This window comes from Cyanistes caeruleus, chromosome 11, assembly GCF_971803275.1.
Source record: "Cyanistes caeruleus chromosome 11, bCyaCae1.hap1.1, whole genome shotgun sequence".
In the NCBI taxonomy this organism is placed as follows: domain Eukaryota; kingdom Metazoa; phylum Chordata; class Aves; order Passeriformes; family Paridae; genus Cyanistes; species Cyanistes caeruleus.
The window spans coordinates 21,611,702-21,639,000 of NC_141711.1; the positions used below are offsets into that span (position 1 = coordinate 21,611,702).

At 46.2% G+C, this 27,299-nt stretch overlaps 1 protein-coding gene and 1 long non-coding RNA gene across 2 annotated transcripts; one reads left to right on the top strand and one right to left on the bottom strand.

The window, feature by feature from the left end:
• The first annotated feature begins 1,323 nt into the window (after nucleotides 1-1,323).
• LOC147651121 (TOG array regulator of axonemal microtubules protein 2-like) lies at nucleotides 1,324-16,148 on the top strand. Its single transcript, XM_086846610.1, has 6 exons — nucleotides 1,324-2,754; nucleotides 4,436-4,524; nucleotides 6,290-6,451; nucleotides 8,588-8,720; nucleotides 10,896-11,001; nucleotides 11,729-16,148. The coding sequence occupies exons 3-6, from the start codon at nucleotides 6,406-6,408 to the stop codon at nucleotides 11,951-11,953; spliced, it is 510 nt and encodes a 169-aa protein (XP_086702736.1). The 5' UTR covers nucleotides 1,324-2,754; nucleotides 4,436-4,524; nucleotides 6,290-6,405; the 3' UTR covers nucleotides 11,954-16,148.
• A 2,871-nt stretch (nucleotides 16,149-19,019) lies between these two features.
• On the bottom strand, nucleotides 19,020-25,494 carry LOC147651122 (uncharacterized). Its single transcript, XR_015275111.1, has 2 exons — nucleotides 25,272-25,494; nucleotides 19,020-24,382 (listed from the first exon to the last, which is right to left on the bottom strand). It is a non-coding gene; the product is annotated as an uncharacterized LOC147651122 (long non-coding RNA).
• Between the last annotated feature and the right edge of the window lie 1,805 nt (nucleotides 25,495-27,299).

Consider the following 27,299-nt stretch of genomic DNA (forward strand, 5'->3'; position numbering starts at 1 on the left):
CACTGTGGCATTTTCTGTCCAATCACTTACTATTACCCAAAAACCTCTAGAAGAAGAACATGAAGAAGAAAGAGGAAGGGACAAGAGACAACACTCTAAATCCTCCATCTTGTCTCCTGTTCTCTAAACTAACTTTTTCACCCAGTGATTTAAAAAAACTTTCTAATCTACACACTTACACTTTTAGCTTTTATTATCTACCTTTAACATTTGTTCTCATATATCACCATGAAAACATGCTCATGAATTTCATGTTATATGAAATTCAGTGTTTTTCTGGATCTTATAACTAAGTATCAGAAACAAGGGCACACACTCTGTATTCCAGACTCCAATAGGTTCTGATCACTCAGAGCAACCAGAGGTTTTTCAGGAAGCAGAAAGCCTTTATTTTGGGGTTTTCAACCCTTTCTTAAGGTGTTCCAATACAAGTTATCTTGACTGGTAGAAAGAACAAGACCTCCCTCATCCCACTGGTTGGATAAGAGAAAAACACTCTCAGAACATCTGTCTTGTTTTGGGAAAGCAAACCTTACTTTCACTGACATTCCTTGAGAGAGAAAATGTTCTCCAAAGACTTTCTCTTGGAAACAATCAGCCCCTGAGAGCTTGAATGTCTCTCAGGTTCAGAAAATCATGTCCACAGTCAGGCTGCGTCCCTGGTGTTGCTCTTGGTGGTTCCCTCTTTTCCTGGGCACTCCAGTGGAGGAGGTGCAGGCCCAGGTGAAGCCACTGAAGGAAATGTGCCCTCAGCCCAGGGATGCTCAGCTTGGACTCCCCCAGCCCCTCGGGGCCCCAGCGCTGGTCACAGCAGCCCCTGCCTGGCTCCTGCCTGCCCACACCGTGGTCAGCCCCGGCAGCTCCAGGACATGGAGCTCAGCTGGGGCTGGTGCTGTGTGGGCTTTGCTGGTGCTACCAGCTGGACACTGGGCTAACAGCTCCATCTCTTTATTGGAATGGATGAAGGGGCCATCACCTACACTGGCAGATGGGCTCACCTTCAGTGTTGTTTAGAGGGCAGGGCCACGGGGCTCAGGGACAGAGGAAGGGCCATGTTGGTCTCAGGTGGGGCTGGAGGGTGCTGGGCTGGACCTGGGGTCTCTACAAGAACTAAGGAATGGGCTACGCCGAGGCAGAGGAGGACCAAAAAAGGGACTGAAGGGACCTTGGGGGTACCCATGGGGAGAAGAGTTGACCGTGGGATCTACAGGGTTATAGGAGGATTCCTCCTGTTCTGGGATGGCTGCTCTGGGGTCCTCTTCTCAGAGCTCTTGAGAGAGCTGCCCAGGCCCTCATTACTGAAGAGGAGCTGCTCAAGCTGTCAGGGTGTTTAGTGCAGCCACTGTCTTTCAACTGCTGACCAGAAGTGCTCCTGTGGAGAGAGGAGGTGGCTGAGGCCCCCAGTTGCCGCTGGCACACAGAGACCCTCCTGCACAGCAGGGCCCAGAGCGGCCAAGGCTCCCCAGCACAGCTGCAGCTGCTGGCACAGCTTGGCCCAGCTGGAGAGCTGCCCCTCAAGGCCCCGGCGGGCAGGGGATGGCTCTGGGCAGGGTCCCTGGCCAGGAGCAGGCCCCAGAGCATGTCTGCCTTTCAAGGGCAATCTTTTCCCCTCTCTTCTTCCTCCCTGCCTCAGTCTCACTGAGAATATTTCCTGTCTACAATAGACTTTCAAAAGAAGCAGTTTGAGGGAAAAATGAACAAAACACTCACCGTTTTCTCTTCCAGGCATAGCAGATTCCAAAGCAGAACAACATGAAGATAAGTTCCAAACAAAGCAGGCCTGCTATTATCCCTAGCCAACAGAGTGTTCCCTGACAGAAAGCCCTTTCAATGTCCTTCTGGGAATCAGGAACATGAGTTGTGGTGCCGGCTCCATCTACGGAAGCAATGGGCAGTGTGAGCCTGTGCTGTGCTCTGCTGCTGAGCTGGCAGCATGCTGGATACGGCCAGGACGTTCTCTGTTTGCCCCAGAGCTGGGGTCTGCAGGCACCTTGCTGCCCCCTGGCACAAGGCTGTGCCACCCAACAGAGCCCAGAAGGCCGGGAGCAGAGCCCAGGGACAGCGCAGCCGCTTGGGCAGTGGCTCCTTCCAGGGACTCAGGCCAAAGCCATCCCTGAGCAGCCAGAGCCACCCCTGACCCTCCCTGCTCTGTGACAGGTCCCCCAGCCCAAGGGGACAGAGCCAGGCCCTGTCAGGAGCCAGTGCAGGCCCTGCCCAGTTGGGAGACAGGGCTGGCTGTGGCCCTGGGCTCATGGCAGGGCTCCCACTCCCTGCTGCTCCTGTGCCTTGGGCCTCTGGGCACTCAGGGCCAGCTCTGGGAGCAGCTGCAGAGGGAGTGATGTTGGTGCATGAGTCCCATTTCCTAGGGGCTGGGAATGAGCTCCGGAGGCCTCGGAGCTGAGGCACCTCCAGCTTTGGCTGCCGCCACACTGTGCAACGGCCAGCCCTGGGGGGAGAGCTGCTGGCACACAGCCCCGCCGAGGGCTGAGCCCAGCACAGCAATTACCTCCTGTGTCTGGGCCTGTGCCTGGCATCGCCTTCTTTCATGCAGCAGAGTCTGGCACAGAATTACTGATTCCTTCAGGAATGGTTTCCTGCTGCACAGGCTCTCATTTCATTTCTGGAGAATGGAAGAGGGACAGCTGGATCAGATGGGGCTGCTCCTCATTGCGGAAGTGCCATCTTCAGGAGGCAATATTTGTGAAAGGCATGGATAAGGATCAGCAAACACCCAGGATTTCAGGATTGTCCCAGGTTGGTCCCTTCTCCAAACAGCCCCTAGACCTGATCTACCTGGAGATTGAGAAATTGCAGGGGATCTCAGGGTGTGCCTGGCCTGTGCTGCAGTTTGGGACTCCCTGTCAGGTGATGCCAAATGCCTTCCTGCAGAGGCTGGGGAGAAGCTGCAGCCAGGCCAGGCTGGGAGACAGCCCTGCAGGCTGTGAAAGCATCAGCGGGGCCCAGGAGCCCCGGCAGAGGCAGCAGAGCAGCGCTGCCCCCAGGGTCACTGCCAGGGAGGACAAGGTGAAGGCTGAGCACAGCTCAACCTCATGCAGAGCTAAGGTGGGATCTGGGCTGCTCTCTGGCAGGAGGAAGGGTCTTGTGCCAGCCCAGAGAGCCTGTGCTCATCCCCAGGGAACAGTTCTGCCCTGCATGTGCCCCCTGCAATGAGCTGTGCTGCTGCCAGTGCCCCGTGTAGCTGTAGGGCTGCTCAGCTGTGGGGCAGGGACAGGAGCAGGAGGCTGCATGTGCAGCTGAGCCATGGCTGCAAAGCCCAGGGCTCTGGGCTCCCTGCTGTCCCAGGCCAGCCCAGAGGCCAGGGGGTTCCTGTGGTAGCTCTGTGCAAGTGGGACAGGGTTTTCCCCCTGGCTCACTTCAAGTGGCTGCTGGCAGGAGCATGTTTCCCTGTGCAGCTATTTAGAAGTTTGCAGGAAGTCTGTCCCATGAAATATGGAGCTCCAGATGTTTTAGGTTTGCATTGTGGCCTCTGTTACATTTTGTGTGTCCATTTTGCAGACCTGAATGACTGCAGTGGTCCCAAGGAAGTTACCCTGGCGTCAGGAGTTTCCTTGCCAACTTCCCAGATGCTCTTACCTTCCAAGGCCTTGCCTTCCATCTAGAATTGCCTTTTTCCCTCAAAGACTTTATCTAACTCTCCTTTATTTTTAAGCTGACCATTCTGCAGGGGTAAAAAATCCTGATTTAAAACACTGGCTATTTTCTGCTTTGCTGCCACTTGATTTTAGCCTCTGTGAAGTTGTTGTATAGAATGAGTAGTTCTCTGAATTTTTACAGCTCTGTTGGATAGTATTTCAGAATGAGCTGCATTATTCTACTTGCATTAAGAAAACCAGCTTTTAGTCAGTCTGTCCCAAAAGTGGCCCAATCTCATACAGTTTTGAATGAAAATCCTTGGGGAAGGCAAATTATCTAGTGTCAAGAACAGAGTTCACCTTTGGGTATCACTCCTGCACTCCTAAGCTTTTCTTTCAATCTCCTCTAAAATACTCCAACAAAGAGAAGAAAGTGTTGATTTAAATGCCCACAGGTATTAGAACCAGGGTTTTCTTTTAGAAACCCGAAGGAAGATGTTTACTAAAATCAGCATAAGGGCAGATAAGAATCTCTGCCAAGAGCAATCTCCATCTCTGCCCTTCTCTTTCAAACACCGAGGCTCTCCAGCATCCAGGGGCTGAGGCCTTCATCATGCAGCAGGTTTCAGTCTGCTGGCCAACAGAGTAATGTCCTGTCTGCTGCCAGTAGCACATCCACTGGGAGAGGGTCCAGGCATATGTACCTTGCTGCTCTCCTACACAATCTCTGTGTCTTATGAGAGCTCTGCAGTCTGGAACCTGTCTTGCCTGTTGCCCACATGGCATTTTTGAGGGCTTGAAGTCTGCCAGAGGTTTACACGAACCTTTGCTTCCATTACCAGGCCTCCCACTGAGCCAAGCCAAGGAGAAGGATTATCCCAGCAGAACTGGTCTTAGGAGTGACAAAAACCTGAGGGATGGCTTTGGAAAGGTAAGGGATAAAGACATAGATGAGCAGACTTCCTTCAGGGTCCTTCAGAGTCTTTCAGAATCCCTCAGAACTGAGTCCTTCAGAAGCCAGGAAGTGAGAAACAGCTGCCATTCCTGGCCAGGAGTGTTATGCAACAGCAATTACCCCTCCTTGCTGCATATTGCACGTGGTTTTTATTCTGCTGCCATGGCCTGTAGGAACTGAACTGCCTGCTCACTGGGCATGTGAGCTCTTCATCTGTCTTGGAGCACTCTGATGACTTTTGTGCTTCAAGCAGGGCTTCCTGTCATAGGTTGCAGTTGGAGCAGTGTAAGGTTGTGGCCCTAAAGTCTTCCACCTCCCTGTGTGTAATTGCCAAGGTGAGGACAGGAGACATGCTTGTGAAACTATTGGAATGAATATGGAGCTGCATTAAAGGCTGTGGCACTCTATGGACCCTGTGCTCCTGATGAGATGTTGTGTCTGGTTTGGGTGTCTCTGCTTACATCTGTGATGTATTTCCATTGCAACTAGACCTAGTTGCAATGCATTATGCAAGTTGGCTCAAAAGAACTTAGAGTGGAAGGTTGAGGAGCTTATTGAGGAAGAAGTGAAGAAAAGGACACAAAGGAAAACATCCTTGCAGCTGCCTGCACAGACAGTTGACAGTGGGAATGCAGAAGAAGCAAGTAGGTGGTGGCTACACTTGTAGTCTTTTTTGACCACTCGCTTGCCCTTTGCACAGTGCTGCAATCAGACTGGGGGGCTGCTCTGATTGCATCTGAGTGGAAGCTTGAAGAGGAGTTCTTTCTTCTCCCCCAAGAAATATACAGAAGCCCATAGCCTCACTGAGTCAAAAACAGAATATCAGCTTCCCACCTTCACCTCCAAATGCCTTTCAGAGAAGAAAATTTTGTCTTGCAAAGTTGACTGAGGTTTAAGACTCTCTCCTGGAGAGCAGCCTCCAGGGAAGGGGAGTCCAAAAGAATGCTCCTCAGCCATGGTGGAACTGAGAAGAAACAAAATTCAACTTCTTCTAATGGAAACACCAGAGATCCTCCTCCTGCCATAGCCTGCAGAGGAGCTGGCACTGTAGAGCTGTGCTGAAGCCCCAAGCCAGTGCTTCTGCTGTAGCCCCAGGAGCCAGCAGTGTTCCTGACTGAATCCTGGCTGAGGGGCTCTGACTGCAGTGCTGTATGTGCTGCCCCCAGGGTGGCAGCAGGGACCTTAGGAGGCAGCACTCAGCCCCAGGGCATCATGCAAGGCTATCTGCACTTTCATTTGGTAACTTCCCCAGCCAGCCTCTGAAACAGGAAAACAAAAGCAAAGCAATACCGGGTTTTCCCTGTTTATTAGGGGAAGCATCACTGCAATTTGGTTTTAAACTCTAAAAGAGGGTAGATTCAGATTAGGTACTGGTGGGAATGTTTTTATAATGAAGGGGATGAAGCACTGGAAGGGTTTGCTCAGAGAAGCTGTTGTTGATCCAACCTTGAAAGTGTTCAAAGCCAATTTACATGGGGCTCTGAGGAATCTCATCTAGATGAAGATGTCCCTGCTGACAGGGGTTGGACTAGATGGTGCTTAAAGGTGCCTTCCAACTCAAACTCTTCTAGGATTCTGGGATTCTGGGATCACTGTCCCATGTTAGCGTGCCAGTGTTATACTTGAAGTTCTTTAGGATAACAAAGAGATGTTACCCAACTCCAGCAAGTTTTCTGGCCCTTTCCATCGTCACCCTGTGCAGCAGCCTTCACTTACAAGCTCCTCTTTGGTCTCCCCACAGGCTTTAGCCTACTGCCTGTCAATGGCACAGCTTCCAGTGTGCAGAGAAAACACCCTGGTAGTGCCTTGAAGAAGAAGGTCTTGAGGAAGCAGGACAATGTGCCCGTACTGCCCAATATGCCCATCATCCATGGGGATGGCAGCTTCCCACAAAATTCCTCAGGTAAGCCTGCTCCGAGGCAGCTTTTTCCCACACGGGTTTTTTCCTGCCCCAAGAAGCCCAAACTGCCACCTGCCTCACCCAGCACAGCTGGGATCCTAGGTCCCTAGCCTGTCCTGAGAATGAAGAGCAAATGTACTTTTGAGTCACTCCAGCTCTGCAGTAGTGGAGCAGCTGGTTCTTAGAGATCCATTGGAAAGTGGAGCTGAATAAAGTAGTGGTGAAGGCCTAACTCTGGCTTTTGCCCCACCTGATAGTCCAAACTACAACACTGGTGCCAGGAGGCAGCTGTAACTGCAGGGATGTGGTGTGGGGCAGTGTGCCAGGGTGTGCTCACTGGGCACCCATGAGTACCACCACGATCAGTTGTCCACTCACCATCTCGGCCCTCTGCCCGTGCTGCTGTCCGGCTCTGCAGCCAGCTTTCTGCTATCCCAGCAAGGGCTGTCTCTGCATGGCAGTCAGCCCTTGGTGCAGTCGTGCTGCTGCTCCCAGAAGTGCCCAGTGGCTCCTCACTGCTGCCATCCCACGGCCTGCAATGCCAAGAGGGAACAAGCAGTGCCTCCTGTGTCCCCCCAGCCAAGTACAGTGGCCGTATGTAGCAGGTGACAGCCGGGCGGGGCTGCCTGGTGCTCCCAGGCTGTTTGCTGCCTGCAGTAAATACCCAGCAGATAGTCCCCAGTGGCTCTTCTCTCTCCCTTGTGGGTAGAGTGCCTGTGCTATCATTCCAAGTAGGGAGTGATGAAAAAGAAAGGAGCTAGGATTGATACTTGGAATGCTCTTTTCTAGAGGTGCTACTTCCATGTTCAGAATTGACCAGAACTAGCGTGACGTGGCTCTCCATTGATAGTGAACCTAGATGTGTATGTCTGCACACTTCTGCAGTGACATCACTGATGTCAGTGTCTGGGGTACATCAGTGACATCCACATTAGCTCCTGGCTGAATATTTTTGATGTTACAGTATACTTTGTGAGAACAGGCAAGGTAGCACAGAAACCCTAGAGAGTCTAGAGCAGTTCATCTGGGTTCTGTGCAATGTTTATACTCCGTCATTGTAGACAGCTCAGATGTTTTCATCCACACATTAGTAAATGATCTTTTGAGTGCACAACATGAAATTTTGAATGGACAGTGCTTTTGATGACAATTTGGTTTCATAAGAAATGCTTTTTATTATCTGATATTTCTCATACCATGTACATTTTTTTCCTTACAAAAAAATTCAATTAAGACAAAGCCTGGACACCTGATTATCAAGAGCATGTGTCTGGCAACCATTTGCAGCTGTATTTGCATATTTTTATCAGAGTTTGCATTTGGAAGGCTATTTTATCAACTGTCTAGACTGGAAATTGCATTTTTCCACAAGAGAAAGCTTAGGCACTGCTGAGTTCACAAACATGAACATTTGATGACAAACAAATTTCACCTCAGCATCTTTGAAATACAGCCAGTGTGTACCTCTGCAAGAGCAAAGATTCATGATGCTTGGAAAGAGCAAAATCCATAAAGTACTCCCTGGCCAACAGTAGGCTACAATGTATGTGCAGTCAGCTGCCTGCTGTCTAGAAGATTTGAAGGCAATGGAAAGAGAGGCGCTGTCAGGAGTGAAGGGTCAGGTATCGCTGCTCCCTGGTCGCTGCTGCGTGGGGATTCAGCCGGGCCCAGCAGGGCTGGGTTGTTCAGCCTTGGCTTGGGGCTGTGGCAAGGCAGCTGCAGGTGCTTCCTCAGGGAGCTGCAGAGTGCCTCTGTCCTCGGGGCTGGGGGAAATCAGGGTGCTGAGACAAGAGAGGCAGCTGAGGGGTTCCCTCCTGGGGTAGCAAGTGCTGCTGGTGGGCGCTGTCTGGCAGGCAGTGGGAGCTCGGCGGCCTCAGGAAGCTGCCGCTGCCTGTGGTAGCTGTGGCACTTGGGAGCTGGCGCTGTGTGGGCAGCTGTCAGCTTTAGCCTGGAGCTGTGCCCAGCTGGGGGGGCTGGGAGAAAGCAAGCAGCCCAAGGAGCCAGGCAGCAGGGAAGTGTCTGAGCCAGTGCCACTTTGTCCCACATGGAAGCCTGGCTGGGAGGTGGGGCTGCAGGCCGCTCCATGGCGGGGTGCCTTGCCCGGGGCTGCAGCGCTCATGGCTGACCCTGTCCTTACAGTGACCTGGCAGACGGCCACTGGTGCCAAGCGTCGAGAGGAGCCGCTGCGTGGGAACAGGCAGAAGGACACAGCCTCTTGTGACCCACAGCAGGCCTTGCTCAAGGCACTCTCCTTGCTGGGCAGCGATGACTGGTAAGAAAGGCCCCGTTCACTCTGTCTCCCTCTTAGCGTTAAGGTAGCTCAGAAGTGGATCTTGCTAGTGCCTCTGAGCCCCAAGAGCCCAGAGGGCCAAGGAGCACCAGTGAAACCACTGCAGAGCAGTGGGAGGATAAAGATCTGACAGCAGCCTTTCCTTGGCCTTGGTCTGCAGCAGTGCTCCAGCTGCAGCAGGTCCCTGCTCTTTGCTGGCTTTGCCTGCTGCTCCATGGAGCTGCAAAGGAAATCTTGAGGGAAGAGAGAAAGCTGTGGGACAAGATGATTTGCTGGCTGAAGGCAGAAGCAGGACGGCAGCACTTTTGAGTGTAGAGATTTGGGTGCCTTGGGGCACTGGCCCAGTGGGATTGAGTAAGGTTTCTTCTCTCTGGTCCCACTGCTGACAGCGATGGCAGCTGACAGGGTCTCCCTGGCACCTCCTGCATGTGAATGCCACAAGCAGCTCCAGGGAGTTCCTCTTTCTGAGAAATGGCCTGACTTGTGCTTTCAAGTCCCTCAGCCTGTCATTACTGTAGAAGGGCTCATGGCAGAAGAGAAGGAAAAAGAAATATAATCCTCTAGGAATCTTGCACTTTTGGAATTCAACTTTTTCCTTCAACTTTTTCCTTCTCACTGCATCATATGGGCCTGAGATGCTTGGTCAAAACTCACATCGTGTCCCAAAATTTGACACAGGCAGAAGGAGGCCCAGAGCTGCTAACCTGACAAATGTTAGTTGGTATTGTTAGCGTTCAGGAACACAGAATCATGGAATGATTATATGAAGGTGCTTTATTGAAGAGCTCTGGGTGTCAGGGGTACTCATACCCAAATCTGACCCACCTTGGTTTCGAGCTGAACATGTTTTTATATTCTATCATTATATAACTTACATGTTAATTATTAAACTTATATTGTTCTATTGTATCCATTGTTTTTACTCAAGCAGGAATTTCTCGTGATCCCCTCAAAACCCCCTCAATTGTTTCTCATGTTCTTTAAACAATAATTATATCTAATCACATCTAACAATTGTATCATTCATCATATACTGATTACACAGGTGCAGTTTCACATGATCTTTAGCAAGCACAAGGCCAACCATTCCCAGGACCTACTTTTCCCAGGGCTTGCCAAGCCTAAATTTCTTTCTAAGTCCCCAAATTTTCTATGATTTTAAAACCTTTTACTATCAGTATTGATTGTCTTTTTGATGTCTGTGTTAGCATCCACTCACTGGTGAATGCTTCATTCACATGGGGATAAGGACTCCATTCACATTGGGATAAACATGAAAAATCTGCTACAATGCATCTCCTTGTGCAGTCGCCTTTGCTTTGCCCTTTCTCTTCTGCTTTCTCTTCCTCATTTCTCTTTGGTGCCCTGTGAGGTGAAGAGAGCATCTGCAGGTGTGGGGGTGTCTGGGTGACACTCAGGGGTGCCCGTGGGATCGATCACCAGCCCTGTGCTGCATCCCTGATGCCTCACCAACTTTGCTGTAGCTGAGGGCCTGCACAAAGGAGGTGCTGAGAGATGGAGTTGTTGTTTGACCTTTTAAATAACACGTTGCTGTTGTGGGGGTTGTTTTAGGTAGGGGGTTTTGCCAGAGTTTCAAGTGTTCTTGCCCAGGTGTGGAGTCTTCTGGGACATGCTGCTGCTTTTTTCTGGGCAATGTGGAGGAGGAGTGGAGTGGGTGACAGACAGGCGTAGATTGCAGAGTGGAAAGTCAGCTCCAGAGTGCCAGTGCAGTCTCTTACTGCTGAACTGCCTGCTGGGGCTGGTAAAGAAGGAAAATGCCCCAGGAACAGCCCAATGGGACTGTGTCTCAGGGACAGGAACAGGGAGGTGACAGGAAACAGCAACTTGGTTTGGTCTCACGGCTTCTAGGAAGCAGTGACAGAGGAACTTCATGGGCCAGAGGTTTCAGAAAGGCTGTCTTGTAAAACGGCCACAAATGAAGACTCTGAGAAAAACCCTCCATTTGCCTCGTCGATTTGTGTATGCTTTTGACAGCCACAGCATCCTGTGGCAACAAGTTGCACAATTTGCTTAAGTGCTCCTTGAAAAGCACCTCCCACTGAGGTGCCACTGAGCTGCCAGCCTGGTCATTTCAGAGGGTGCTGCCTAGTTCTTGGGTGGAGAGAAAAACCAATCTTTTTGGTACTTGCCTTTCAGGGAGCTGAAGGAGAAGGCACTCTCCAGCATCAAACAGCTGGCTGGGTCCCATTCAGAAGTCGTGCTTTGCAGACTTTGTGAAATTTGCCTGGCAGTTACCAGTGAGGTGAGAACATTCTTCTGAATTGTCCCCTGTACTTCATACATGGTGTGTAGAGTAGATATGTGCATGTTCATGTCCATGTGTGTGTTTAGGAATTGCCTCCAGTTCTGTTTTTAGACCTTATATTTCTAGTGTCTGTCAGCTAGGATGTGTGTGTGCATGTAGCTGTATTTCCTGGTAGGTTGGGTGTCTGACACTCATCTTTGAGTGAGGTGTCATTGTAGTGCAAGGTGCAAATGCACAAACTGAGACACTAATTATGTTATTTACCAGAGTCCTAACCTCTGCCTGAGCTGTAATTCAACACTGCCAATTAGTCTGTAGACTTGAGCCTGTGCTTTCCGTTTCTTGGCTGAGTGCTTTAACTTCTGGTGTTGCTTTTTTGAACAGGAGCACATGATTCTTTTGTCTTTATGACTTGTGCCTTATGGTTTGCTAGCAGCCCTTGTTTAATTTGTTTGTTTCCAAACAAAAGGACCTAAAATCAAAGGGGTGGACATTACAGAGGAGTTAAGTTAAATTATTTGTTTTTAGGCCTGCTGTCAGCAGGTCTGAGGCCCGAAATTGGTGCCAGACTAAGTGCCTTTCTGTGCTTCAGCTCTCCTGCTCTTATTGTGCTTTTTGTTCCCCTGGACAAATTGGGATGTGTTGCCATTTCCTGAGACTTTTGTCTAAGGCCACAGGTTTTCTTTTCAAGGTGATTCTTATGTTTCTCTCATCACTTCCCCAGGTGAGCAACCTCCGCTCCAAGGTGTCCTACGCTGCAATCGTCACTCTTGGAGAGCTCTTTGCAACCTTGAAGAAGGACATGGACTCCGAGGTGGATGAGGTTGCTCAGGTCCTGCTCCCGATGGTTTGGAATTCCCCAGAGTTTGTTGAGAAAGCAGCCAATCAGACCCTGGGGATCATGGTTTGTAGGAGACGGATTTGGGAATCAAGAGAGGACCCAATATGAGTTAGCTGCTTGTTCTAAATTTATTACAACCTTAGCTACATTTTTATAGTATTTTGAAAAGGCAACATGCGATCTGTATTCTACTAGGTTTGGATAATTGCTATTTTTCATGCGTTAATTTCTACATTTCCATTGGTCCAGCTCATAACACCCAAGCTCTATAAGATACTTTTTAGGAAAACTTATTAAGATACATTTAGCAGATTTCTCACCCTAAAATTCTTATTTTTCATTGTCTTATTAACAATTAGTCTTCTTCATTTCTTTGATACAATATTCTGCCAAGGACTCAAGCTAGCTCAAAGGCAGGGTTGTGCAGGCCCCCAAGGAGCTATGGCCTCGAGAAGCAAGTCATTCTCCAACAATTCCCCTTTTTTCTTCTGCACAACCATGACTTTGGTAACCTTAACAAACAAACGCTTGATTATAGATATTGCACAATTAACACATAACAAACCAAAGATCATAACACAGAAAATTAATAATCCTGTTTTACATAAACTCTTAACCCATCCTGTCAATCCAAGCTAATCTGCCAGTCCATCAATCCTAAAGAATCTCACATCTCCTTTGATCTTCTGTGTATGCTGTATAAGTTCTTGAATTTCCTTGTGGATGGATTTTGAATGATCTTGTAAGTCCATACAACACATACCATCAAAGTCTTCACATCCATGATCATGTGCAAATAACAAAAAATCAATGCCTGCTCGATTTTGAAATACTGTATGCTGAACTTTTGACATATCAATTGCTAATTCAGAAAGTACTCTGCTAGTACCTTTTGCTTGTTTTACAACCCAACAACTAAGTTTCTTTGAATTGCAATGAGCTCTAGCAGCAGCAGCACCTGGCAAAAAGGTTGAAGCAAAAAACACTTGCCATCTGTTCCATAAATCTAAATTATCATCACAGTCAGAACTCAAAATTTGACTAAGATCTCTTTTCCATCTGACACGACGTGCGCTATTAGGATGATGGAGTGGAAGTGCCACGCTGAGTTGTCCAATTGTGCAAGGACCTCCCACAGGTTGTGATGGGATACCTGCCCATGCTCTGTTACCACAAATTAGAAAATAACCTGTTGGTAGTCTACGATTGATTTGGGATTGAGTCCCAAATACAGGGTTTGATGCATTCCTCACCATTTTAGCACACCACTGTGAAAAGTTGCCAGTTGGACTTGTCAGTGTGATGATATTGGATTGTTCACATCTTTGATCAGTACTTTTTGCACACAATTTTTTGCTAGCATTTTGAAGGTTTTTAAGCAAGGCAGGCACCCTGGCCAGCGCCAGCACGGTGGCTATCTCCAGCCACACGGGCCATATCCCACAGCATCAATGTGATGGATGGCGTAAATGGCGTTTTATTGCAGGGGAATTTAACATTTTATAACCTAGGGTCATTGTGTTACTCCCATCTGCTTACGTCATCGTTAGGTGCTACAGGCTAATTGCAGGAGGTTTTACTATCCTAGAGAGAGGGGTGGGTTACTCCTTTCCGTTACATCCTGATTTCTTCTGCACCGCAAGGCCTTAAAGTACAACATATTCCCCCCTCTCTATGAATAACTAATTGCTAAAATATAAGGTATATTAGTCTTAAAAAATTCTAATGTTATTTTTATATATGTATCTCTAAACACTTTGTCTACTTATCTGTATTAAAAAGTTTTAAAAATGGATAATATAAAATTGAGTAAAATACAAAATACACTATATTTAACTAAAAAGCTAAAAGCTTATAAAATGGATACTATAGTTTGCATTAGTAAATATAAAGCACATGCAGTAACTAAGTATATTTTAAAGCATCTGTTGCCTTTCTATAAACAAAATGTTAACTTTTTCTAGTTGGCTTTTAACAAAGGACACAAGCTTATTTAAAATACATGGTCTAAAGATTAGCACGAGTAAAATCATCACAACTGGTCCAATCAGGGTAGACACCAGGGTGGTTAGCCATGGAGATTGATCGAACCAGGACTGGAACCAGCTTTGCTGGGCTTCTCTCTCTGCTTTCCGTTGAGACAGCCTGTCTCGCAGCTCTGCCATGGTGTCTCTTCACTACTCCGGTGTGATCTGCGTAGAAGCAGCATTCTTCTTTCAGGGCGATGCAGAGGCCTCCTTGCTGCATGAATAGAAGGTCGAGACCTCGCCTGTTCTGCAAAACAACTTCAGAGAGTGAGGAGACTGATTTTTCTAGAAAGGATATGGATTTCTCAATTCTCTGTAGATCCTCATCTACAGTCATCTGTAGCTGAGAGAGGCTCTGACTCTGGGTTACCAGAGCGGAGACACCCGTGGCTGCTCCGGTCGCTCCCAAGCCGAGCAGCATTGCTATTGACAGTCCTGCCAGCAGCTCCCTTTTCTGAAGGCGGCCTGCTCGCTCAAGGTACTGGTTCACTTCCTCTTTGGAGTGGTATAGAACTCTGGGAATGATAACAGCTAATGCACAAAAGTCAACAGAGGAATTAAAGCTTTGGGTATAAATGCAGGGGCTTAGCCCACTGCTTCAGGTGTTATGACTATAAACAGCACAATTACTATAAGCAGTTTACCATGTAAATGACACCATACTTGCAAACTCACAGCTAAAACTTAAAAGTTAAATGAACTTTCAAAGATACTTACACTACCTCTTAAAGGAAAAATACTTACACTTTATACTAACGGCAATTACTACACAGGCTAAACACTTTACCTTAAACTATTATTTAACTACTTTTAACACACGTGCTCTGGTATATATGTAGTCTAAGCGTGAAAGCAATTTGCTGAAAGGATAAACATACAATTACAATTTGCTTTATATACAGTTAGATGGAGTTTCTACACTTCTTAGACCTTCTATAAAATTTCTCTAACATGATTCAGTCCTGGAATGTTCACTGCTCCCGTGATGTCAGCTGGCAGCTGATCGGTGACTGAGGCCTTTGATGTTCAACTTGTTCTTCACATCCTTCTAAATCTTAAAACAAAGGATAACTGAAAAATTGATAAAGACACAACATCATAATAACAACATAAAATTTCTGATGGCAACTGTCTGTGTAGTGTTCAGACACAACTGTGTCCTGACAGCTCCACTTCTGATCCATGTCTGGAGTACCAAGGCTATGTGGTGACTTCTCTGTTCACTGGATCTCATGTGTTCAGAAGCAGACAGTCTGGTCAGATGGACAGGTGACCTTTCTGAACCTGCCAACAAAACCAGGCACTTCTCCCCTTGAAGTTAATGAATTACACTAATCAAATGCTTTTAGGGTATCAATCTCCCCGGTTTTCTTTAAAATATAAAAATGAAATGTACTTTTGTTCAACATTAACACAAAACTATATACACAGTTAGTAAAAACTTATAACAGTTAAAAATCAAATAAATCATAAACATTATTAATAACATATGTAATATAAAACTACCATTGATTACTAAAACACTGTACCAGCATCCTATAGTTAATAAACAAACAACAACAAAAAATCATCAGTGAAGGATTGGATAATCACCTCCGGAAATGATTCTCCAAGCCCACTTTAAAATTGATCCAGCTGTCATATTAATAGGGTCAAATTGCCGAGTCAAAAACTGACTCAAATAGTGATTTGGTACAGAAAACATCTGGATCTGTTGGCAAACATTCTGTCCAGGTAAAGTCAAGGCTTGGCCAGGGCCTAGGCTTTAAACTGGAAAGATGCCTCTAAACTCATTTCTAAAACAAGGTTCTCAATAGTAGCAGCTCTGAGATGCTTACAGCACAGCAAACTGTTAAAATGCATTTGTACAAAGCAAATAATCAAAACCTTTAGGTACCAGACTAATTTAATCATTCAGCAGTTGGTTTAATCTGAAGCCTCTCTCATGGCAGCTGATCTTCAGCAATGGTACATCTTCTTAAAATTCTGGAAACACTGAAAAATAAGAAAGCTATAACAAACAAAACTGCAGAGATTGCAACAACTCAATAGAGCTCTCAGTGAAGTCACGGGTGTCACAGACTGTATTTATTTCTGTCCACAAGCAGGCGTTCATCAGTGTTCTATCACAGTTGTTTCAGTTGTAGCTGTCTTCATATCTCTAGGAAAATAACTATGTAATTTAAACAAGTGTCTCCAATAAAACATAAAACAATTCAAATTAAACAATATTTCAACTTAACAATAATTATTTATGACAAAAGAAAATAACAAAACTTAACTTTAAAAAAATATCCAAGTTATAAAACTTAACTTAAAAACATTCAAGTCTAATTTTTAAACTAAAATTCAAAACCCAAATTGGTATATATGCTGTTATATATGTTTTATATAACAAAAAGATTCACATTAAAATTTCCTTATTAAAATTGTCAAAAAAACAAGCAAATGGGTAATATATGGTTAACATAACTTTGAGATTACTGAAACAAAACAAAAATCTTTTAAGTTTCTTGGGATGCATAAATATCATCATTTTCCATGTTATTTTGTAAAAACAAAACCAGCAGATATTATTAAAAATACAACATCTATATATATTTCACTATAAAATATCTATAAACTTTTTAATCTATTTTTGAAGGCACTTCATTCAATAGAAACTTATTTTTAAATCTCAATCTTGATTACAACAATTTGCTGATTTACAAACAATACAATTTACAAAGCTTCTAATTTTTGAATTGTCCAGTTAAAACTCTCTTTTTTATCCCTCTCCAAAATGTCCAGCTTTCTGTTGTTTCTCTTTTGTTTTGTTGCTTTGCTTTCAGTCTTATGGGGGGCTGGGGGCGGGGGGAGGTGAACCGCTCGCTCTGCTGTTGTAGCTCTGCTCCCATGCCCCTTCACATTTTCTACTGTTTTTTTTTTCTGAGGACTCGGGCTCTGAGCATTCATCGCTCGTATCTCGATCAGCGTCAGAGTTCGACTGGCTGGTTACTTCCTGTTTTCTGTGCCTTTTTGTTGGGCTCCGGCCCCGCCTGCCACCCCTGTGGGTGGGCTGTTCCCTCCCTCCTGGTTCTCCACGCCTTTTGTTCCACCCTCCATTCCGCCTTTCACCCTGCCTTTCACTCCGCCCCTCACTCCAGGCTCTGTTCTGCCCCCTGTTCTCTCCTCTTCCTCCCTTTGCATTCCAATCATTCTGCACCCATCCCCCACTTTCTTCTCCACAGTTCTTACCTCTCTCAACTTCCTGCCTGTGCCCATCTTTCAAGGCCAGTCTTTGTTCTTTGTTAAAGACATTTTTTCCTGCTTTATAACTTTTTTTCTCAGCGCCATCTTTGAGTCTTTGGGGGGATGTTTCTCCCCTTCCTGTCTTTGCTACATTTCTGGCTTCTTCTGTTAAATTTTTCCAAAAATCTCTTGCTTTCTGTTGCCCTTCTGAGGGCAGCTCAGGGTTTGGGGTTTTAAGGGGCATCTCGTCCTCCTGTGTCCCCTTCTGCTCAGCTGAGCTGCTCTCATCTGGAGGCTCTAAAGTTTGTGTTGTAGCACTGACTCCTAGTTTTGGGGTGACCAACAGACAGCTTTTTGCTGCTGTCCAGGTTTCTTGCTTTTGTCTAGCTTTTTTCAAGGCCTTAACGACCTTACCCCATGACTTAAGATGTTTTATATTACCAGAATCTAGTTTCATTAGCCAGAGCTCTGGTACATTTCTCCCACACCTCAGGGTGAAGAATGTCCACTGGCTGCTCTATAACACCGATTTGTAAAAGCTGTGTAACAGCAAGCATAAAATCCTTAGATTTACAATCTACCCCCCACTGTTTATATAATTCAGATACGACCTTTATCAACGATTCCATCTTTCTTCTGGGCCCAGGATTTCCCTCGCCAAGATTAGTCCAGCTATCTTGGCCGCTGCTCGGTGGTCCAGGGTATCCTTGCTTTCTGAGTTTCTTGTAACGTTTCTTCCCACTTTTCCTCCCGGGCTTCGGCACCATATGAAGGTTTTTAAGCAAGGCAGGCACCCTGGCCAGCGCCAGCACGGTGGCTATCTCCAGCCACACGGGCCATATCCCACAGCATCAATGTGATGGATGGCATAAATGGCGTTTTATTGCAGGGGAATTTAACATTTTATAACCTAGGGTCATTGTGTTACTCCCATCTGCTTACGTCATCGTTAGGTGCTACAGGCTAATTGCAGGAGGTTTTACTATCCTAGAGAGAGGGGTGGGTTACTCCTTTCCGTTACATCCTGATTTCTTCCGCACCGCAAGGCCTTAAAGTACAACAGCATTTAGATAAATACAATAAGCAGCATCTGATGAATCTGCTAGATCAATTTCTTGTGGCTCAAGGCCTTCTGGAAGATGATCATTTCAAACATCATAATTCTCTATACACTGTGAAAAATTGTTATGGCCATTCCCTAGACGCTTTGTCTTAAAAATGTCCTGAGTCTCTTTCATTGCCTTGTCTAACAAAGTCCATCTTGATTCATTGACTGGAACACCAATCAGACAAGTAATGAAAGGAGTCTGAGGTGTAGACAGACTAGCACAGAAAGTCGTGGTATTTAAACTACGAGCAAGTGAAACCCATACATTTTCCCGTGGATCTATGTTAACGTGCCTGTTATTAAAGGTAAAATTACGAGAATGAAAATGCCAGTTGCCATTTTGAACTCTTTCCCACTGTCTACGTGAAATAGTACAGTTTCTGCACTGTGCTGCAATTATATTAGTTTTCTGAGCAAGTTTTGTAAAAGTTGCTGTTTTCTGAATTCTAAATATTAGACTGGCTCTTTCTAAGGCACCCACATTTTCCCATAATGCTAAGGCTTCTGCCTGTGTTAAAGAACAATTTAAGTATTTTGTCAATGCAGTAAGCGGAATTAAATGGTGAATTTCTCTATAACACCTAAGACACCCTCCATGAGATCTTGATCTCTGATATTTCCACAAATCTCTTTTACAACCTCCACACACAATTCTTATCTACAATTTTTCTGTGGTTTTACAATAGTAACACCTTATACCTTCTAATTTTTCTTTAACCTGTTGTAGATAAACAGAAAAAGAAACACTTTCAATATATGGATTTCTATAATCAACTGGTACACCTAATAGATAATTGACTTCTCTCACTAATGGTTCAAGGGCAAGTTGCCACCATTTATTTTCTCGCCACCATCTACTTTCTCGCAGTCTGGCTGTGATATCCCGCTGTTGATGTGGTTGATCGCGGCTCGTGTCCATTTACTCGGCACCCATAACGGTCCTGTAAGGGTATCAACACACACGTAGCCTCGGCCATTAAATAGGACTTTGGCTGGTCCTATCCAATGTCCTGTTTTAGGATTTCTGTAATCAACAGATATTTCATTAGTTACAACACCTGATTTTACACATCCATTGTGTATGACAACTGGAGGATCTTGACAATCTGCAAAAACACACAAATGGTTAATTACAAAAAGAACTTTATCTAATTTTTCTTTTGGATCAGAGATGTCTCTGAATTTGTTAAGATATTCCTTTCAGGTTCTGTTGGTTCGTTCCACTATTGCTTGTCCTGTAGGAGACTTTGGGATCCCTTCAATATGCTCAACTCCCCATTGCTGCATGAATTTTCTAATATTGTCACTGGCATATGCAGGGCCATTATCAGTCTTAATTTGTTCTGGGACCCCCATAATAGCAAAACATTGGGTTAAATGTTTCTTTACATGCAAACTCTTTTCTCCTGTCTGGGCTGTAGCCCATACCAATTTTGAGCAGGTATCTACAGTAACATGTACATATTTTAATCTGCCAAATTCAGAAGCATGGGTAACATCCATCTGCCATTCCTCTAGGGCTTTCAACCCTCTAGGGCTGACTCCTATCCCTAACCCAGGACCATGATGACTACATTGTGGACATGCTTGTACAATTCCTTGTGCTTCTGAAATTGATAATGAGAACTGTCTTCCTAGGCCCCTTGCATTTTGATGAAACTGTTCATGAGCCATACGAGCAGCCTCAAACTGATTGAGAGGAACTCTCCTCTGCACCCAACTAGCTAATTGATCTGCAAGATGATTGCCAAGACTAAGGCCTTCTTGAAATTTATGACTTCCAATATGTATTACACAATATGGTGCTGATCTTAATTGTGTAGCTTGTTGTATTTGTTGAAACAACTGCATAAACCGTTTATTTTGAGTTTCCTTAATAAAAGCATCCTCAATCCTTTGTAAAACACCTGCAACATACAATGAATCTGTAACCACATGAAGGGGACAATTTATCCACCGACACATAGCCCAACAAACAGCTGCTAGTTCAAGTGCCTGTAATGAGTCTCCCTGTTCAGCACGCAAAATATGATAAGTCCAAGATCCTTGTTGCTGCCAGACAATTGCTGCTCATCTGGTTGTTTTACGAGCATCTGTAAAAACTGTATGTCCCTCTTTTAAAGGCATTAATGAATGTTTAGGCAATTGAATCCAGTTATGATCTTTCAATATTTGAATAACTTTACTTTTTGGAATTTCATTAGTTACTTGCCCATTATATGCCAATAATGCAAGCTGAAGAGGATAAGAGTGAGGCATTGTCCATTCAAGATCAGCAGCAGTCATTGGGATATGAATACTCGCTGGTTCATTTCCCGAAATAGCAATTGTACGATCACAACCTTTTTTAATTGTCTCTCCCACTTGTTCCATCCGGGTCTGTAAGCTATGCTTAGGTTGCATTGATACAAAGACCCACTCAATTACGTAAACCAGATCTTCTCCCCCGTTTTTCTTTTGCCATTGGACAATAATGGCACACACTGAACAAGGCTGTGAAATAACAAGCAAACAAAGAGGCAAATTTGTTACACACTGTGACGACCATCTTTTAACAAGTAAAGAAGCGAGATATGAAATACACTGTTGCTTTTTTTCTGTGAGGACAATTGGAGCAGCAGGGTTAGTTCACAAGGTCACAAGGGGGCAAGATCTTCATTAGTAATTCCAACAACAGTGCAGACCCATTGTAAATCACCCATTAAAGTTTGCGCATTTGTAAGATTTTGTATTTTGTAATTCAGTGTTGCTTTCAGTGGACGTATTATGCTGTTACTAATTTGCCACCCTAAGTACTTCCATGGGGCAGTTTCTTGGATTTTCTCAGGAGCAATTTGTAATCTAGCATTAGCTAATATTTGTGTGAGCACCTTTAATTTTTCATCTGTAAAAGGGTGTTCCTGTGCAATGAGAATATTGTCCATATAATGATAGCTGATAGATTGTGGCCATTGTTCACGTATTGGCTGCAAAGCTGTGGATACAAACAGCTGACACATGGTGGGACTACTGCACATTCCTTGAGGCAGTACAGTCCATTCATATCTCTCACTAGGTTTCTCTTTATTAATTGCAGGTAATGTGAATGCAAACCATTTTGTATCATCTGGATGTAGTGGAATAGTGAAAAAACAGTCTTTCAAATCAACAATTAACAGTGGCTACATCTGTGGTAACATTGCAGGTGAAGATAATCCTGGTTGTAAAGCTGCCATGGCCTGTATTTGTTCATTGACCTTTTGTAAATCATGCAAAAGTCTCCATTTCCCTGATTCCTTGAGTACGACAAAAATAGGCGTATTCCATGGACTTACTGATGATTTAATATGTCTTGCATTAAGCTGTTTTTTAACTAATTCATGTGCTTTTTGCAGCTGTTCCTCACTTAGCGGCCCCTGCTCCACCCACACAGGATCATTAGTTTTCCAGGTCAGTTGTCATGGGGCTGGCTGCACTGCAGGGACCGCTGTGAGAAAACCCAGTCTGGGGTAGTTAGTACTAGTCCCCATTGAGTTAAACATTCTTGACCAATGAGGGCAAATGTTCCTTCTGGCAAAGGTATTACTGTTGCAACTGCACGGGCCTTTTTCCCTTCAAGCACAAATGTTAGGAACAGGTGTGACTAAAGCAGCTGCAGACACTCCTCCAACTCCATCCACAGCAGTTGCAGTTGTTTGCAATGGCCAATAGCTTGGCCAAATTTTGTTAGAAATGATGGTAATATCTGCACCTGTAACTAACAGTGCTTGTATATTTATTTGTTCTTTTCCATTTATGATAGTTATTTTTTGAACAGGACCATCATGCATTTGTAGTGTTAGATATGCAACTGGTCCCGTTGAACCAAAGCTAGCATCTCCTCTCATGGGTCACATAGGTTTGGATCCTTTCATCATTGCAGATACAAGATTTTGAAAGGGAATTATTTGTGCAATTTTACTGCCTTGAGGTACAAACAAAGGCGGATGCAGTGTATATGCAACCATTTGAATAACTCCCGTGTAATCTGCATCAATGAGTCCTGGTATCACTAAGATACTTTTTAAGCCTGCCAATGAACGTTCTAGCAATAATGCTCCTACATCATGTTTAGAGGAATGAATTGGACCTTTGAAAGTTGTAGGTATCTTTTGTGGCCGATTATCAATAAGGGTAACTCCTACTGCTGTTTCCAAGTCGATTCCCAGGCTCCCTGCGGTTGCGGGGCATAGCTCTGGGTCTCGGGGGCAGTTGCTGTTATCCATGCGTGACTGCCTTTCGCGCTCTTTCGCCCGTTTCCCGAACACCGACATGCCATGGTAGCATGAGTATTAGATTGGCAATTATTACACCAGACATGGCCTACACATTGCTTTTGTAAATGCCCAGTTTTTCCACACCGAATGCAAACATTTGTCGGTCGGGAGCGTCCTCCTTTTACAAGAGGTTTTAAAGCTGCAGCAAAAGCTTAGTTTTGGGTGGTTATTACATTTAACATTGTTTCATTTTGTTTTTTCACAGCAGTAGCCACAGCCTCTGACATAAAAGCAGCTTGTTGTTGATACACTGCATTGGCCATGCGTTCTAACATTGTTCCCAAGTCAGCTGTGTGTGGGAGAGCAGTTCGTATCATTTTAGCTTTTGGATTTGCATTTTCAAATGCAAAAGTCCTTGTTAGTTGTTCTCGTACTTCAGGAGTTAGGTCTGCTGCCTGATGGAGTGAAATGACAAGTCTGTTAATAAAAGAGATCAAAAGACTCATTCATTCCCCGTTTGATAGTGGTGTAGCTTGGTGTCCTTTTATCAGCTGGAATCCTCCACAGGGCTTGCTTTGTTTCCTCAGCAGATGCATTATGCAAATCTGCTGGAAATTGTAATTGCTGTGCCGCTGAGGCATAGATACCTTTGCTCATTAACATATCGATAGTGGCACCATGAAGAGGATCAATTGGCTGTCATGGTGTATTTATAATTCTCTTACAGCCAGATTCCCATTCTCGCTCTCCTAGTACATACTGTGAGGGACAGAGTAATAGTTTTGCTATGGCCATATAATCGTCAGGTGACAAAATATTAGGTGCAAAAATATAATTAATCATTTGCTTAGAGGGCTCTGAATGTAGTCCATATTGAGTAATTTTATTTTGTAATTGTTGCATTAATTTCCATTCAAAAGGTGTATATTGTGCTCCAGGCTGGCCATTATCAAGAGTTCCTTGCTGTACTGGATAGTGTGTGGAGAACAGGCAGCTGCAGCTTCTCATTGTCCTTGTAAAATAACATCCCTGATTACTCCAGACCAGCGACTATGAGATTCGACTGATCGTATCTCCATTCCCCCTGAAGTGGTAATTATCATGTCACCTACTGGCTGCCTTCCATGAGGATTTAGATTGCTCATGTAACATGCGATCTATATTCTATTATGATTGGATAATTGCTATTTTTCATGTGTTAACTTCTACATTTCATTGGTCCAGCTCATAACACCTGAGCTCTATAAGAGACATTTTAGTGAAACTTATTAAGATACATTAAGCAGTTATAGAGGATACATTCTGCAGAATTCACATCCTGACAAACTTCATAAGATACATTCACAAGATACATTCAGTAGATTTCTTATCCTAAATTCTCATCTATTCTTCATTGTCTTATCAACAATTAGTCTTCTTTATTTCTTTGACACAATATTTTGCTAAGGACTCATGCTAACTCAAAGTCAGGGTTGTGCAGGCTTTCTAGGGAGCTATGGCCTCGAGAAGCAAGTCATTCTTCAACATTTTGTGACCTAGGAGGCTGCCATGACTTCAGCCTCTTGTGACCCCAGAGTCTGCTGTGACCTCAGCTTGTTGTAACCCCTGAGATTCCTCTGACCTTGGCCTGTTGTGTCCTCAGAGCCTTCTGTGACCTCAGCCTGTTGTGATCCCAGAGCTTGCTGTGACCCCAGAGCCTGATGTGACCTCATTGCCTTGGCTGTACCCCCTGAGTGTACCCACAGTGACCCTTCTACTTCACCGCCAAGCTGGGGTGCTGTGGGGTGGCCGGGAGTGCTGGTGCTCTTCTTTCCAGGGTGACTCCTGCTTCTGAGACTGTGTCTGAGAGCTGCCAAACCAGATGGTCTCTGGGCTTCCTAGGGGCAAGGAAGAGTCACACATTCTTGGCCACGATGCTGGAGCTACAGAGGTGTTCCTGTGGAGAGAGAAGGTGGCTAAGGCCCCCAGCTGCTGCTGGCACACAGAGACCCTCCTTCACAGCAGGGCCCAGAGCGGCCAAGGCTCCCCAGTACGGCTGCAGCTGCTGGCACAGCTTGGCACAGCTGGAGAGCTGCCCCTCAAGGCCCCAGCGAGCAGGGGATGGCTCTGGGCATGGTCCCTGGCCAGGAGCAGGCCCCAGAGCATGACTGCCTTTCAAGGGCAATCTCGTTCCCACTCTCTGTCCTGCCCACCTTGCTTTGCCTCTGACCACTGCTCCTGGGGCTGCTCTTGGCCAGGCAGCCTCAGTGGCAGCCAGCACTGGCTGCAGCCCCAGCGGGCTCCCCAGGACAAGGCCCAGCAATTAGGAGGCCAATGAAAGGCCTGGGCAGCAGCAGAACTCTCAGCAGAATTCTGTGGACTACCATTGACTACAAACAAGTGCACAGCAGCATGACTATGTGTCAGGCTACCAGTGCTGTGTGCAGAGTTTTAAGAAAACCCTGGAAAAAAACCAAAAAATTACTGTCTGATCTTCTACACTTTCTGGACCCCAAAATAACAGCATTTAAGCACAAGTGGCACAGTGAACAGTGTCACTACTGTGTCTATCATGCAGGAGTTGAGCACGTCCTGGGGGCAGACAGTTCTTGAGAAGTGTTATGCTCTGAAGCCGCATGATCAAGTCCAGGGGGGCTGCACTTGCTGGTGACAGGCATGGGACTCCAAGGAGATGTGCTTCTCCTCAGGAAACCATTTATTCAACACAGGAACCAACTCAGCTTAGATCCAGCGACAGAAAGCTCCAAACAGGGGCAGGGATCCCCAATCTCCCCAGGGAGAAGGGAGCACTGTCTGGGGAAAGGGGAACCAGGCTGCCTGCTCACCTGCTCGCCATGCTCGCTGTGGAGCAGCCTGGGCAGCCCTGTCAGGCAGGGCCCCTGCCAGGAGCAGCAGGAGGAAGAGGTGCAGAGCAAGGGCCATGATGCCTTGCCCTCTGCCTGTCCCACAGCTCTTGCTGCTACCACTGTCCTGTCACCGCTGTCCCAATGTCTGCACCACTGCTGCCGCCGCTGCAGCTGCCACAACATTCATGGTCAAGGACTGACTGCTCGGTCCTCGTGGTGCTGTGCAAGTGCGGGGCTCTGGGACCTCTGTGACCACAGAGCCTTCTGTGACCTCAGCCTGCTGTGACCCCAGAGTCTGATGTGACCCAAAGCCTGCTGTGACCTCAGCCTGTTCTGACCCCAGAGCATGCTGTGTCCTCCGCCTGCTGTGATCTCAGAGCCTGCTGTGACCTCAGAACCTACTGTGACCCCAGAGCCTGTTGTGACACCAGAACCTGCTGTGAATTCTGCCTGATGTGACCTCAGCCTGATGTGACCTCAGTCTGACGTGACCTCAGAGCCTGCAGTGACCTCATTCTGCTGTGACACCAGAGCCTGCTGTGATCTCAGGCTGTTGTCACCTCAGCCTGTTGTGACCTCAGCCTGCTGTGATCCCAGAGCTTGCTGTGATCTCAGCCTTTTGTGACCTAAGAGCCTGCCCTGGCTTCAGCCTCTTGTGACCCCAGAGCCTGCTGTGACCTCAGCTTGTTGTAACCCCTGAGATTCCTCTGACCTTGGCCTGTTGTGATCCAAGAGATTTCTGTGACCTCAGCATGCTGGGAGCTCAGAGTCTGTTCTGACCTCAGCATGTTGTGACCCCAGAGATTGCTGTGACCTCAGAGCTGTCTGTGACCCCAGAGGCTACTGTGACTTCAGAGCTGTCTGTGACCCCAGAGGCTACTGTGACCTGAGAGCCGTCTGTGACCCCAGAGGCTACTGTGACCTCAGCCTGCTGTGATCTCAGTCTGCTATGTCCTCAGTCTGCTGTCTCCTCAGTGTGCTGTGACCCAAGAGATTTCTGTGACCTTGGCCTGTTGTGACCTCAGAGCCTGCTGTGACCTCAGCCTGTTTTGACCCCAGAGCCTGTTGTGATGCCAGAGACTGTTGTGAATTCAGCCTGCTGTGACCTCAGAGCTTGCTATGTCTCCAGAGCCTGCTGTGATCTCAGCCTGCAGTGACCCCAGAGCCTGTTGGGACCTCAGAACCTGCTGTGATCCCAGAGCTTGCTGTGACCTCAGCCTCTTGTGACCTCAGCCTGTTGTGACCCCAGAAACTGATGTGACCTCATTGCCTTGGCTGTACCCCCTGAGTGTACCCACAGTGGAGCTTCTACTTCACAGCCGAGCTGGGGTGCTGTGGGGTGGCAGGGAGTGCTGGTGCTCTTCTTTCCAGGGTGCTTCTGAGACCATGTCTGAGAGCTGCCAAACCAGATGGTCTCTGGGCTTCCTAGGGGCGAGGGAGAGTCACACATTCTTGGCCACGATGCTGGAGCTACAGAGATGTTCCTGTGGAGAGAGAAGGTGGCTGAGGCCCCCAGCTGCTGCTGGCACACAGAGACCCTCCTGCACAGCAGGGCCCAGAGCGGCCAAGGCTCCCCAGCACGGCTGCAGCTGCTGCTGGCACAGCTTGGCCCAGCTGGAGAGCTGTCCCTAGTAGATAATATTTTATATATTAGTAAAGACCTGTCTGCACAAACCAGTCTTTGAAGTAAGTCGTGATATTAAAGGCTAAAGTCCTTGAAGACTTCCTGCTGAAGAGAGAGTAAAGCAAAACAATATCCTTGTGTATGAGTGTTGTGGTTTTAAAGCAGCAACTAGAAAATCTCTAGAAAACTTACTTATCTCTTGCTGTGAGATGTGAACTAAAACAAGAGCAAAACAGGTTTAAAACTTAAAATGAATAAAGAAAGCTTATTAACAAAACTACAAGAATAAGAAAATCAAACTATAACCTCCAGAAAACTCCTTTTTCTCCCACTACCCAACAATTCCCTTGTTTACATGACAACATAGAGACAAAAAACTTTGG

Excerpts from the sequence above, each read along its gene's own strand:
- LOC147651121 (XM_086846610.1), top strand. The coding sequence starts at position 6,406 with ATGCCCATCATCCATGGGGATGGCAGCTTCCCACAAAATTCCTCAG. Across the intron at positions 6,452-8,587 it reads CTTCCCACAAAATTCCTCAG|TGACCTGGCAGACGGCCACT; the intron begins GTAAGCCTGCTC and ends CTGTCCTTACAG. Across the intron at positions 11,002-11,728 it reads GCCTGGCAGTTACCAGTGAG|GTGAGCAACCTCCGCTCCAA; the intron begins GTGAGAACATTC and ends TCACTTCCCCAG.